This window comes from Rhincodon typus, chromosome 8, assembly GCF_021869965.1.
Source record: "Rhincodon typus isolate 14 chromosome 8, sRhiTyp1.1, whole genome shotgun sequence".
NCBI classification, from domain to species: Eukaryota; Metazoa; Chordata; class Chondrichthyes; order Orectolobiformes; family Rhincodontidae; genus Rhincodon; species Rhincodon typus.
Genome location: NC_063339.1, coordinates 52,170,997 through 52,185,843, shown reverse-complemented (window position 1 = coordinate 52,185,843; position 14,847 = coordinate 52,170,997). Strand labels below are relative to the sequence as shown.

The 14,847-nt window shown below is 38.7% G+C and overlaps 1 protein-coding gene across 1 annotated transcript in view; it reads right to left on the bottom strand.

Annotated features, from left to right (window-relative positions):
* Window positions 1–11,549: 11,549 nt before the first annotated feature.
* The window catches only part of brms1la (BRMS1 like transcriptional repressor a), a 27,596-nt gene continuing 24,298 nt past the window's right edge, over window positions 11,550–14,847 (bottom strand). The window contains exon 10 of the mRNA XM_048599707.1: window positions 11,550–13,543. Coding sequence (XP_048455664.1) covers window positions 13,426–13,543 — 118 coding nt within the window. The 3' untranslated portion in view covers window positions 11,550–13,425. The remainder of the gene's footprint in view (window positions 13,544–14,847) is intronic.

Here is a 14,847-nt window from a genome sequence, read left to right as displayed (position 1 = left end):
TTGGGGAAACGGATGTGGTAAAAGAGGCTAAACCAGTGGGATTATTTAAGGTAGTGAAGGAAATCCCAAGAGCAGTCGAGGAGTTACAGGCCTAGTTATGGGCTGGATAGTAAGATTTTGCCCGATCTTTTCAAAGACTTCATCTGTACGGGTGAGATTTACTCAGACAGGGGGAGTCAGACCAAAGGTCTAATTTTACTGCCAAATGATTTAAGGAGGTCATGGACAATTTAGGAAACAAACACTTTAAACCAAGTGCGTACCGTCCTGATTTCCAGGGAGCATTGGAAAGGTGACATCAGACCCTAAAAGACAATGTTGAGGGCTTATGGCCAGGATTACCCAAATGACTGGGATAAAGGTATCCCATTTATATTGTTTGCTATTAGAGATGCTCCAAATGAATTGACTCAGTTTGCTCCATTTGAATTCATATTCGGACATGAAGTAAGAGGGCCTTCAAAATTAATTAAGGAAAAGTTGATAAATCCAAAGCGCAGAACACCTATGCTCGGTTCGCAATAAACAACTGCACCTCCCAGTCGCGAACCATTTCAACTCCCCCTCCCATTCCTCAGACGACATGTCCATCCTGGGCCTCCTACAGTGCCACAACGATGCCACCCGAAGGTTGCAGGAACAGCAACTCATATTCCGCTTGGGAACCCTGCAGCCCAATGGTATCAATGTGGATTTCACAAGTTTCAAAATCTCCCCTCCCCCTACCGCATCCCAAAACCAGTCCAGCTCGTCCCTGCCTCCCTAACCTGTTCTTCCTCCCACCTATCCCCTCCTCCCACCTCAAGCCGCACCTCCATCTCCTACCGACCAACCTCATCCCGCCCCCTTGACCTGTCCGTCCTCCCTGGACTGACCTATCCCCTTCCTAACTCCCTACCTACACTCACCTTTACTGGCTCCATCCCCGCCTCTTCGACCTGTTTGTTTCCTCTCCACCTATCCTCTCCTCTATCCCTCTTCTATCCGCCTCCCACTCTCTCCCTATTTATTTCAAAACCCCCTTCCCCTCCCCCTTTTCTGATGAAGGGTCTAGGCCCGAAACGTCAGCCTCTCTGCTCCTATGATGCTGCTTGGCCTGCTGTGTTCATCCAGCCCTGCACCTTGTTGTCTCGGATTCTCCAGCATCTGCAGTTCCTACTATCCCAGAGATCTCACAGTTGGATTATTTATCTGAGGTGACAGAAAGATTAAACATTAAATTTAAATCTGATGGTTTTGACAGCATAGAACCAATCCTATTGTAAGGAATTGATATGTCATCAACGGTATAAAAGAAGGGGCAGATGGTCAAAGAAAGGAGAACTAACTGCCATCTGCCGGAGTTAACAGGTCTCTGCTCTCAAGAGAGAATCGTAGGTTCTCACAAACCCCTATACATTTTAGAGAAAGCACCATCTAAATGTCAAAGGTACCGAAATCACAACTAGCTAACATTCCTGACAGACGAAATGTTCCTGATAGAACATTCAATGGAGAAGGCATAGAGCATTCTGGAAGACACATGGTCAGGCTGTAATTTCAAGAGACTACATTCTATTTTATATTATATAAGTGGAACTTGTATTTATTACAACAGTATACCATTGGAATCTTGTTTTATTCAGGAATAGTTAGTAGTTAGAAGGGGTTTATTCGGTTTGTTAATAGTTTAGTTAATTTTTTCACTGTTAGAGTTAGATATATAAATTGTTACTTGTTGGTTATAAAGTGAGTGTCAGGGGTTCATTTTATTTAACTACTATAAGTTGCTGAAAAGCACATTATACCACTTTTCACACTCCTTTTACAGATTATAGGGTGAGGTGCACCTCTTTGAATGTTTCAGTTTTAGTTCACAGAGGGTGGTCAACCTCCATTTTATAACAACAGACATTGGACCATCTAGCTGATAGTTTTCTACTCTTCCTCACTTCCTCTTTTCTTGAATACAAGAGTTACATTTGTTGGTTTCTAATCTGCTGGAACATTTGTAGAATCTAGGGAATTCTGGAAGATCACAAGAAATGTATTGACTATCTATTGACTATCTACGTAAGTGTTTTCTTCCTAGTACACATTTGGTTCCCAAGGACCTCTCCTAGTTCATTGTCTTTACAATTCACATGTGCCACAGCTATTGAAGTTCTTCACATGTCTCCAGGAATTATCTGACCAAGATATGTGTGAAAGACCCTCAAGCTCTAGTTGAGGAACACTTCAATGCATCCCAAGGATGTACAAGGTTTACAATTAAGAAAACTATCAACATGTTAATAATGAGCTTGCAGTGCATGGTCTGTTCCACTGAAACACTACAAACAGGTATTTGAGGTCTTGAGGATTGTACTAGTCTGCAACAACCTACACAATTTTACACAACAGGGAGGTAAACATCAGTGGGATGCTTTTCGGGGAATCAATACAGACTTGATGGGCCAAATTGCCACTTCTGCACTGTAGGGATTCTATCATTCTATAATGATTTATGCATCCCTCTGGCAATCAATGGGTCTCCTGCGTATTCTGTCCTCACAGGACACTCCCACCACTAGTGCTATGAGGGAAACATTAACCAGCAAAGTCTGGTCTGCATATAGCCTGGCCTCATGATGCATGTATTGCTGTTCTGCATATTGTATTCTGTCACCTGTCTTCTCCCTCCCCTCATTGCTTGTTGTCCTCATGAGATCCACTTTGATCTAATCTAATCCTCAGGTTCTACTCACCCTTGTAGTGTGGCATAGGTCATTAACTCTTTTCCTGCATTGAACTCACATCCTCCCACACCAGGGAGGTAATGACCCAGTGGTATTATAACTAGGCTATTAATCCAGAAACTCAGCTAATGTTCCAGGGCTCCAGGCTGAAAGCCCGTCACGGTAGATGGTAGATCTGGAATTAAGGATCTAATGATGACCACAAACCATTGTCATTTGTTGGAAAAACTCATCTGGATTCACTAGCGCCCATTAGGGAAGGAAATCTGTGTCCTTACCCAGTCTGGCCTACATGAGACTCCAGACACACAGCAATGTGGCTGATTCATAACTACCCTCTGGGTAATCAGGGCTGGGCAATAAATGCTGGCCTGGCCAAAGATGCCTACATCCCATGGGTGAATTAAAAAAAAAAGCTGCTAACATTTGTTGGAGTCTCCACTGAGACCATAAGATATAGGAGCATAATTAGGCCATTTGACCCATTGAGTCTTCTTCACCACGTTTGCTGGTCTTAGGATGTTGCCAGTGAGGAAGAACACTTACTGGTATTCTGGGGCAGCTTTGAGGAGAACCTGTAGCATGACATTGTTGAACCATGGGCTAGGTGTTTTCTGGTCTGAGACATTTGTGAGATAAGTGTGCAGATCAAATTGTAGCATCTGAATCAGTGCCAGAGGGGAAAGCTGAGATCTTATCCTGGTGTCCCTATCAACTTTTGCAACATTGATGCTACCAACTTGCAGGCACTGCAGGCACAATCAGATGTCACTTAGAATTGATTTGCAGACCTCTGGCCCTGTTAGTTGATGGTGGAATTGGTGACTTTCTGCACACACCTATCACATAATTGGCTGCAAAACCAGAAGTTGCTGGAAAAGCTCAGCAAGTCTGGCAGCATCTGTGAAGAGAAATCAGAGTTAACATTTCAGGTCTAGTGACACTTTCTCAGGACTGATGGTAGCTAGGAAAATGTCAGTTTGTATGCAGAAGATAGGGCAGGGGGAGGAGGTCAGGAGTAAATGATAGGTGGGGATAGAGGCCAAAGAGAGAGAAGAGCAGTTGGATAGACAAAGGAGTGGATAACGATCAGGGTGGGAGTGTGAATAGCTGTTAATGAAGACTGTTAGTGGCTAACAATAGACAATGTGTAATGGCAGACTGTGTGGTAACAAGACCTGGTGTGTGGGGGTAGGGGGTTAGGACATGGGAGAGTCGGGCTCTAAAATTATTGAACTTGATAGTGAGTTCAAAGGGCTGCAGGGCCCCCAAGTGGATAATAAGTGTTTTCAACTTGTGCTGAGCTTTGCTGGAATACTGCAACAAGCCAAAGACAGAGATGGTCGGAACAGAGTGTGGGTTAAAGTGGCAGGCAACTGGAAGCTCAGGGCCTATTTTGCAGGCAGAATGCAGATGTACTGCAGGGCTGTTACCCAGTGTATGCTTCATTTCCCCAACATATAGGAGACCACACTGTGAGCAGTGAATGCAGTAGTCTACATTGTGAGGAGTGCAGGTAAAGTGTTGCTTCACCTGTAAGCTATGTTTGGGCCCTTGGATAGCGAGGAGGGAGAAGGTAAGTGGGCAGGTGTTACAGTTTCACCAGTTGCAGGGGAAGGCGTTGTGGGGGTGTTGGGAGTGAAAGAAGAGTGGACCAGGGTGTCCCAGAGGGAATGGGACCTGTGGAAGTCAGACAAGGGAGGGAAGGGGAATATGTTTGGGTGGTGGTGTCTTGTTGGAGGTAGCAGAAATGGCGGCTGATAATCTTCTAGATGTGGAAGCTGGTAGGAGCTATTCATGCTCCTAGCCAGATCATTATCCACTCCATTATCTGTCCAACTGTTCTGTCTTCATGTTCTATCCCCACCTATCATTTACTCCTGGCCTCCTCCCCCTGTCATATCTTCTGCATAGAAACTGAAATATTCCTATCTATCATGAACATTTTCTAAGTTCCGAGGGTCACTGGACCCAAAACATTAACTCTGATTTCTCTTCACAGATGCGGCCAGACCTGCTGAGCCTTTCCAGCAACTTCTTTTTTTGTTTCTGATTTACAGCATCCGCAGTCCCTTCGGTTTTTACGTAATTGGCTAGCCACCACGTAATCACAGTCAGCCAGCCCTTCCCATCAGGTTGATGATCCCCATTGGATCCATAGATAATGGATTTTTTGTACTGCTGAAAATGAAAGTGAAAATCATCATAGTCATGATCTTTCTCATTAAAGGTGACTGGTGGCAAGCTTAACCTGAGGGTCACTTTGCCTCAGGCAAGTGGTGCCTTGAAAAGGCGGGATCTTCATTGTAATCTCAGCTGGTACACTTCCAGAACTAGGAGTTGACTTTGACTGAGTGTTGCAGACTGGCACGTTCCAAGGTCTAGGACTACGTGCTGAAAGATGCACTAAAGCTTGGAGCAGCTGCTGCTAAAGCACAGGGGGGGAAAGACTACCATCTAAGATCTTTCCCCTGAAGTTAAATGGGGCTCTGCTCAGTTAACGGACCCTTCCAGTGCCTCAGATATACGTAAATATAGTCTTGTGCAAGTAAGAAATGCCTTTGGTTGTTTACTGGATAATCAAACTCCAATGTTTATTTTGTTTCTTCACATGCTACTGTACAGAATTGAACTGCTAAAGTGACTGTGTTTATAAAGATATTTTTATGAATTTTTGAAAAAAAAACTGGTATAAATTGAACCTGCGCTCTAGGTGTCACTCTGCATCACTTACAAACCATCCAGCCACCTGAGTTAAATCCCTCCCAGATCAAATGAATCACTAGTTAAAAAGAAAAAGAGAAAAGGCTGGAATATTCAATAGCAACTGTGGAGAACAAGAAATAAGGGACGGTTATCTTATCAACATTGCCAGAATCTGACTCTAATGGTGCCTCACGGACACCATCTCTGCAGTCCCGGTCCATTCCAATGTACAACTTTCAAAATTACCCCAAACCTCACCACAAAAGCCACTTCTAACAGATCTGATGTTAACTCAGTTTCTCTCTCCACAGATTCTGTCAGACTTGCAGAATAGTTCCAACATTTTTAGTTTTAATTCAGATTTTCAGCATCTGCAATATTTTGCTTGTTACTCACAAGTAAAAAAATGCCTTGTGAAATACTGCATTGTGACTTCTAGATAATTGAATGCATTGGCAAAAGAAAATCGTTCAGTAACAATTTTGTGTCTTCAAAAAACTGAATTTTGTTCATTTTTATTAGTTAGATTGGAAAGAAATTTTTAAATAGGTGAAAAAGTGTTTGTGACTGAACTAGATGGCACTGAATACTGTGCATGACATCTTTGTGTTGTGGGTTAGACCTTATTAATATCTCCATATACATGGAGAATAAAGAATCCCATCGAGAGAGACTGTGATAGAGAGGCAGAGAACTGAGAAGAGCACACTTATTACTGCATTCAGATATGTTAATTGATACACAGAATATAGCAACTAACATTTTCCTTAGCAACCTTTGCTTTGGAAGGGGCAGCAAAATTGCATAGAAAACCTTGCTTAAAATATTTAAAAATTAAATGCTACTAAAGTGACTTTTTTCCCCTCCCACTTCCATTATACACGGAGGACACAACTACCCACATTATCCAGCTCTGTACTTACAATTGGTTATTTTGTATGTAGGCTAAAAGCAATGCTCAATCTCAGTACAGTTTTGGGAAGAAAGAATACAGGGCAGTGGAAAAAAATTATATTTTGTTTACTCAGGAAATTACATTTACAAACCACTTTGTACATATATTTTTCTTTTAAATCAGTGAATTTTCATTCTACAGTGCAATGAATTAACATGTCCAAAATTGCACATTGCAGATATGTTGCAGGTGAACTCTGGGGTATTTGAGAAGGAAATGAATAGTTGAACTATCAAATAACTTCCCAGTTTGTTGGATATTCAATCTTTATATGGTATTTTTGGAAATAGCTAATGCAATGAAACTTTATCCAAAGTGTTTATTACCACCACTGTTTCAAACAATGAGTTGGTACCAAGACAGGTTTTAGGACAGCACAGATTTAAGCAAAAGCAGACTTTTAAAGTGCCTCTATCAGCTGGAGCAAACTACACTGTTGACTAAATATGTTCCAACTTCTCTCGATGAAAGCAAAATATGATGGAGGTGAGTTACAAAACACAAAATATGTGCATAAAATCTATTTCACTTGTTTATAGAAATTGCCATGGCATGATTGACATGGGAATGGTCTGTTGCTCTGAGTCACAATTGCACATCCTGAATTAGTGCGCCTGTAGACTCACGTACAAGTTGTAAGACCACCTTTAAAAGGTCATCTCTCACTTCCCTTCAGCTTCATTCCACAGCAAACTGCTTATTAGAAATTACTTCAACCTTCATTTGGATTATTTCAATTATCAAAAATAATTGGATGAAACATAGAAAAGGTTAAAAACAGGACAGCAGTTGCCCTACTAAACAGAAAATGTGATTAAATTCTGGTGAGCAGAATTCGACATTGAATACAATTTTCTGAAAGTCAGAACCACTGCTAGCATCAACAAGTCGGTACTTGGAACCCTTTATTGTCCTTGGGTAGAAAAGCTATGCAAGAAAAGCAGAACAACCTGGATCTGCCATCTCCATCTTATTCAAATGGATAACAAATTGAAGTCTATTTTGGCAACTTGTAGCTTAACAAATCTCTTACATTTGAGACTATTGAAGTGTAAAGTGAGAATTCCCTCCCCACCCGATCAATACTCTAATTCTGAAGTTCCATTTATTCAGCATTAGCTCATATTTGCCACCTTCTGGATATAAGCCTGTACTGCAGTCATGAGCAGTGGATTAAGGAACATTGCATCTCCCCTTTAAAAATGATGAACTGAAAACATATTTAGGAAGAAAAGGATTATTAACAATTGCAATGAATAGCAAAAATTACATTTTAAATATTGTCAGTGCAAAAATGTCGATTTTAAAATCACATTATCACATACAACCCATTTTCTGTCAGAGTTTACTGCCACCAAAAGGCAATGTCAAAGAAGGGTTGCATTTAGGTTTGCAGAATTGCTTGAAGTATCAAACATTAATATTCAAACTGTCCTTTTCCCAGATGCTCCCTTGCGGGAACATATTCTGTCAGCATCGAGCCTGTGAATCCCACCCAGAATATTATGCTTCAATAATACCACTTGTGTTTATTAAATATGTGAGTATTGACCCAATCTGCTTAACATATCTTCATAACAACTGTTTCATCCAAAGAATCAGCCAAGTGTGGTGTTACTAACTAAAGTTAATTTGAATCATTAATCTATTTAATAAACCTATTATAATAATTTCTGAGTATAGAATATGACCTTTGTATATTTTGAAATTGGAATATTTACAGACCTGACTCATACTTGAACATTATGAATAATACACTGTACTTCCAGCATGTACATCACCTGTGATGTAACACACCCATTGGTTTCTCCTGTATTAAAGATGTTCTCAGCTTATTCGATTTTGTAGTTACAACAAACTTTGTTTTAGCCAGCATGTTATGAACCAGAATCTTGATAAACCAGCAAAAATTATATACCTCTAATAAGATAGTTTACATATTATTCTGTCCAATTATTATAGTTTGTTAAGTTTATTTACCAGTGTAAATACCTATTCCATTGAATGGTCACATGAAATATCAACAGTTGATTCAATTGGAGTCAATTTCTCCTCAAAGACTGCGATCTGCCACACTTAGTAGTCAGTTGCAGGTGAGTGAGAAGGCTGCCTGCTGTTACGTTTTAAGGCAAAGTTGCATTATTATATTTACAGCATATATCACTTAAATAAATGATGTGTATACTACCTGCATTATGTTCCTACTACTCAGCATGTTTTTACATTGATGATGTACACCTCTTGATTATCCAAAATATCTGATGAATTGGCACACTCCTGGTTCCATGGATGCAACATAATAAAATGTTTACTTTGTAAAGAAAAGTTATGATGTATTATGAACAAAAGCAGCATTGCATGGCTAAATTATTGATATGTATGAGGTCCTAATTTTAGCAAAATTACTAGAATATAAAACCACCATCCCTCAGTATCAGTTATTTTCTATTTAATAAACAACTGTTTTACATGTTCCAACTAAAGCCAAAGAACAGTAGACCTCTCTCTTGCAAGATGATAGTTTGCACCACGGTGGTCAACTCTGCGTTAAGTCTGTTTCCCACGTACTGGTCTGGTGTGCCAGCTCCAGATTGCAAGTCAAGGAAGGAAAAATTGCATGAATACCCTGGATTGCCCATACGTCAGGTTTCCCCTGTAGACTTCCCCACTTTAGTGCAAAGGAATGCAAAACATTTTACACCAGCTTGGTTGCAGGAATTACTAGAAAGATTACATTTATAGACATGTTTGCCTTTGAGATTCATGCCAGACTTTTGTCAGAGCTTACTCCTTCAGCAACAGTTGAGGCCTTTGCCTTTGGATAAGCTCATGACTGCCAGAGCATGTCACTTGTCAGTCAAACAGCACACCTTATCAGAGGCCAAACCTCCCAAGTTCCTTTTAAAATTTAGCATGGGGCCACAAGGTACCCAGTTTCTGTGTGTCAACACGTGGATGCACGGCTGCTAATCTGCACTGATAGGCACTTATACATTTGGTTCTCTCACATACCTGCTAACCAGTCATGTAGTTTGAAAATGAGCAGCAAACTAGCGCTCAAAAGCAGAAAGCTTATTAACTCTCTTCACCCACACAACAGATGTATCGCATTGACCTAATGGACACAGGAAAAACAAAAAAAAAATACATGATAAAAATCCAGCTTCCTGAAAACAAGCTCAACTGCCAGGGCATAATAGTTGCATTACAATTTAATTTCATCTTTCCACTAAAAGTGATAATGAATGTTCTGGCATTTTTAGACTAGAATTGGGGAGCTTGAGCAGATTAAAGTACTTGGCTGTGCCTCATAAAATAATCAGCCTCTGTTCTCCTTTCCAAAATAAAACATGCTGGAACATTCATTATTACCACATCAGTGATAAAATCAACTAATACAAGAGGAAAATTGTCATGTTTGGGCCAACATGTTAAAGAATTTAATGCTATGGAGTAATAGGATGCAAACGTGAGTGCGGGTGCCTTGCAAAAACTAGCCTTTGTTGATCAATGTTAGCTAAAATGCTCCTAAAGATGAATAAAACCCATCCAATTAGAAGAAAGATCAATCCAAGAAGAAATGTCAGTATAATTTTATGTTTAGAGCCAAATTATTTTAGTTTTGTTAGCTTACTGTACAAAAGCTTGCACTAATTTTTCAACAGCACTATGTTTTAATCATCTGATTTAGATTTTCCAGATAATACTCATGATCACTGCCATCATGTATAATTCATACATAGATTTATATACAAGGGAGAGTTGGATCACAAAATTAGTCAATTAAGAAGGTGACATTTTGCATTATTCTTTTAGGCTTATTTAACTTACAAGTTAGTTTTTTTTTCCTTTATCTACCCAGGTTCAATCTTGAGGCAGCATTAAGTAAAACATTAATTCCACCTCTGGTCTGCAGTAGCTTATTTATTTAAATACATCCTACTCTATCTACAATTGTGTGTTTGTTGTGGAGATAGTAATCATTGATGAAAAAGGAACAAAATTTACTGTATTCATTTTAAAGAGCATTGAACAACACAAATTGACGATTGAATAATCTGGGATGCAAGTTGCTAAAATATTGCAGTATTTGGCTATACATTGTGGATTAAGAGACTGGACTACATTTGGAAGCAAACCAGCCCAAAAAGTGCAATATACAACAAATTATGTATGATTTACCTTCATAAGGTAGTTGAGATGGGGAATAAAAATCCTTCAGAGTCAAATAACGATAATAGAAAATACTTCTATTTTTTTGAAATAATTCTAATCTTTTAATGTTCTAATTTTTATACTGCATTTCTGGTAAGCATGCCAATGATATGCCAATGTACAAAAATATACACTGGTTAAACAGAGACTCAAACTGCCTTTAGTTGCACACAATAACTCCAGTCTAAGAGCAGCCAGCAGAAATTCTCACAAAAAGATAAGCAATTCAAATAATAACCACTTTGTTTTTAATATTTGATAAAGGATTGCAGTAATTCAAACAAGGCCATCACTTGTTTAAAACACTAAGGAATTAGCAACATTTGAAGATTTACCTAAAGACAAAGTTGAAGAGCATGTTTAGCAATGGAAGTATATGATTCTATTAGGGTTGAGGGCTGTAAAGAAAGTTGCCGCTGACAATACTGAAAATACAGCTAATGGTACACATTGTTCCATGAGAAATTGCATTAAGATAAATTTACAGTGACTTATTCCACAAGTATCACTAAACAACTACATGCTTTAGTAATTTTGGTCTCAATTAGTGGAGATTTAATGGTCATTACTGAATGATGTGCTACTTGCCACAGCAATTCCATTCAATTGAATGCATTTCAACTGATTATCTGAATGTCTTCATACAGACTGAGGAAATATTGAATCTTGTATATATTGAATCTCGTATATATGTACTCCCCAAATTTTCAATGAAAATGGTTAATCCCAGCCAAATAGGCTCAGGATTGCTCTTGTTATATCCAGTACAAAAATTAATGTATGGATGACATTTACTCCACAGGCCCCCACGTGTACAATTGGGACACTTATCTGGTGTTATAAGAATTGAAAAGAAATTGGAACATTCTAGTTCTACAGATAATAAAAATTATTTTACCTATGTAACTTTGTCAAAAGCTGAAAATTTTCAATGTACAGAATGAAGAAAGCAAGGAAACACTAAAAAGGGTTTTTATTAACATGGTAATAAACATAACTTGTATAACAAAGTTTATTCATGACCCATTTGCAGTTTTTAAAATTCCATTTTCATGCAAAAATAACCAACGTCCATCATTTTTGTTCACATTGCACACAGACTGTAAATTCATGATAGGTCTACACACAGGAATCAATTTTCCAGACAATCCATATGTAGATGCTTCTCAAACCAGTGAGACCACACCATACTGAGAGAAAATGAGGTGACAATTGAAGTGTATTACAATATTGTGCTGACAATTGTACACTCATTTTACACGTAGGCTCAAAGAAAATGTAAAATTCCTCAATAACCAAGGTACGTGTATAACAGCAGGGCTTTGTGATCGTACCAGAGATTATTCTGGCACCAAATGATTGGCATATGCCTAAGGGTGAAAAACTTAATTAGACCTTACTAACTGTCATATTTCATTTACATGCAGTAGCCAATACATCAAATGTCAGGAAATTCTCTAAATTTAGCAGGTGTAGCAGAAAGACTGATCAGTAGAATTACATAACTGTTTTCATTAAGGTTAATCAGAATATACTGCACATTGATTTACAAAAAAGGTTCCAGTTTGCACAAAACCACACTCCAAAATAAGTACTTAATTCAATTTCGCTGCCCTTATATAAAAGAGAGACCGGTCATGCTCAGCAAATTCAGTCCAATTTGTTCAAATTAGATTTCACAAATATAATCACAAAACTGTTCGAGAACATAAACAACTGACTAATGTATTTACCAACAAACTGCGCACTTTCAAAAGTCATTTCTTATAACGTTCTAAAAAGTCAGTAACTGGTACAGATAATTGGATGACAGCACCGTGATCTATTTGTGTCTTTGTTTGATAAACTTGAAATTCGGAAAGTAAAAACAAATATGGCTCTATAATTTAATATTTTACACATTAGGCCAACTGTTAACATTGCAGCGTTTTCACATTTATTCCATTCTGTTTGGTCCATTCCAATGCAACAACCATGTGTTGGACACTGGCATAAAGGGCTGGATTATTGATTGAAAACTTTCAAGTACCATCAGATTTTTCATCAGGTACCACTGGGTATTACATTCGTATGGATATGGTGGTGTCCAATGTTCAGTGGTTGAACTGTAACAGGAGGGACAAGATAGAGTTTTGCACTGCTGGGGGTCTCAAACTCAGAAGCAATACAAGTGTACACAGTATAGGTAGCTTATTTGCCTCTGGTATAGCGTAAAGCAAGTTCCTTAAAGCAGACAATACAGATTTGACAAAATAAATCCTTTCATTTGTACAAACAGACAAGGGGGGGGGAATAGTTTAAGTGTACACAATGATAATAAACAAATACAAATCCTGGTCTACTGAAATGAAAAAATGAAAAAAAAAACACTGGTAGTGACTATATATAAAGTATTTCATTCTCAAGTAACTCTTCCTCACCAAGTAAACTGGGCATGTTTAAGAATCAAGAGACGAAAAAGTGTGGGAGCTGGAGGAACACAGCAAGCCAGGCAGCAGAGAATGCCCACCTCAACGAAGATGTCCTCCTCCCTCCGAAAAGACCTCAGTGGATCTCTCTCCCAATGCAACCCTCTGGTAATCTCCTCTGCCCTGAACCTCTTCTTTTTCCTCTTCTGATGCTGCCTGGCCTGCTGCATTCCTCCAGCTCCACACTGTTGTCTCTGACTCCAGCATCTGCAGTCCTTGCTATCTCTGAGATGTTTAAGGACCAAATATTTTTGCAAATGGAATTAACTGTATTTCATTAATTATAATTCAGATGTCACAGCACCTTCATTATTGGAGACAATACAAAAAATTTATACAAAAACACTATATTAGCACTATGAAACTACATATGTTTGATGGTATATTTTCCTTTCTGCAGTTGAGAAATGTAAAGTTTTGATTTGCTGTTGTCTGTCCTCTTAAACCATACTTCATCATTGTTGATAGTTGTTATTGTGGCACTAAAAATAAATCCAAAATATTAAATTATTCCTTTGATTGAGAATATTTTTGTAAGACACTTTCCGGAAATTCTAATGTTCTGATTTGTGATTGTGCCAAAGTGCACAAATATCTAAAATAAAGAATGAGCAGTTTCAAACTATTAAATTTCACACCATAACTTCAGACACTTAGCTGCAATCCATCATTTTAAAATATAGGTACTCCAGTGGGTCACTGGTATATGATGCGACTTGCAACAAAACCTGAAGAGTTGAACAAATTAAAAATTACACGAAGACATTTTGTAAATCACCTGTATATACTGTGAGAGAGAGAGGGGGGGGTGGAAAAGGAGGAGAAATTAATGCAACAAACTATTATTGAGGGGCTAAACTTATTGCTCCTGGTTGAGTAGACCGGCATTAACCCATTTTCTTTCCAAAGTTCTCTGTTACAAGCTTATTGTCTGCCATCTTTTACCATATGTTCCCAAATCTCCATACACCAGACATAATCACTGACTGAAAGAAAAATTACTAATAGTCCTGAATAGAAAAGTAAGTGGGCAACAGTCACCTACAACATCTTGTGCCTAGCCAAGAGGTCAAATGTCAAGTAGCACTGCATTAAGATGAGTAACTGATTTCTGCCTCTCCTTTTGAATGGTAAGAAATAGTGCATGAAGCGGGATGATTGTAAGGAATAAGAAGCAGCATACACATTTCCCAAGTTACACACACATATAGCTATACTAAAAAAGGACATTACTACACTACAAAAATGCTGAAAAACAGACATGTTGTTAAAGCCTTTAATCTTGCACTCATCAAGGCAAATGCAAGAATGCAGAATTTCAAAGAGAAAAACAATTTATATTCCATCAGAAAAAGGGTCCTGAATTGATTGATAAGTAAACTCCAATTCATCAAGTCAGTGCCATGGAGCATGCACCAGGCAACAGATATTCGCCAAGCTTTTGTTTAATTGAAAAAAATATGTAACATGGGGCATGTTCTGTCGGTTTGCAGGGGACATGGCCTTGCACATGACTACACGTAGCTTCTAGCAAACGAAAGCAACATTGCAAGACTGATTGTTACACTTAATAATTTTCAGATTAACTTTAGCATGCTCAATTGTTAAACAAGTGCTGCCCTATCATGGAATCACAGAGAACCAAGACATGCTAACAAATTAGAAAAAAGATAGCCTTTATTAGAGATAGTGGGGACTGCCAATGCTGGAGAATCTGAGATAACAAGGTGTAGAGCTGGATGAACACAGCAGGCCAAGCAGCATCAGAGGAGCAGGAAAGCTGACG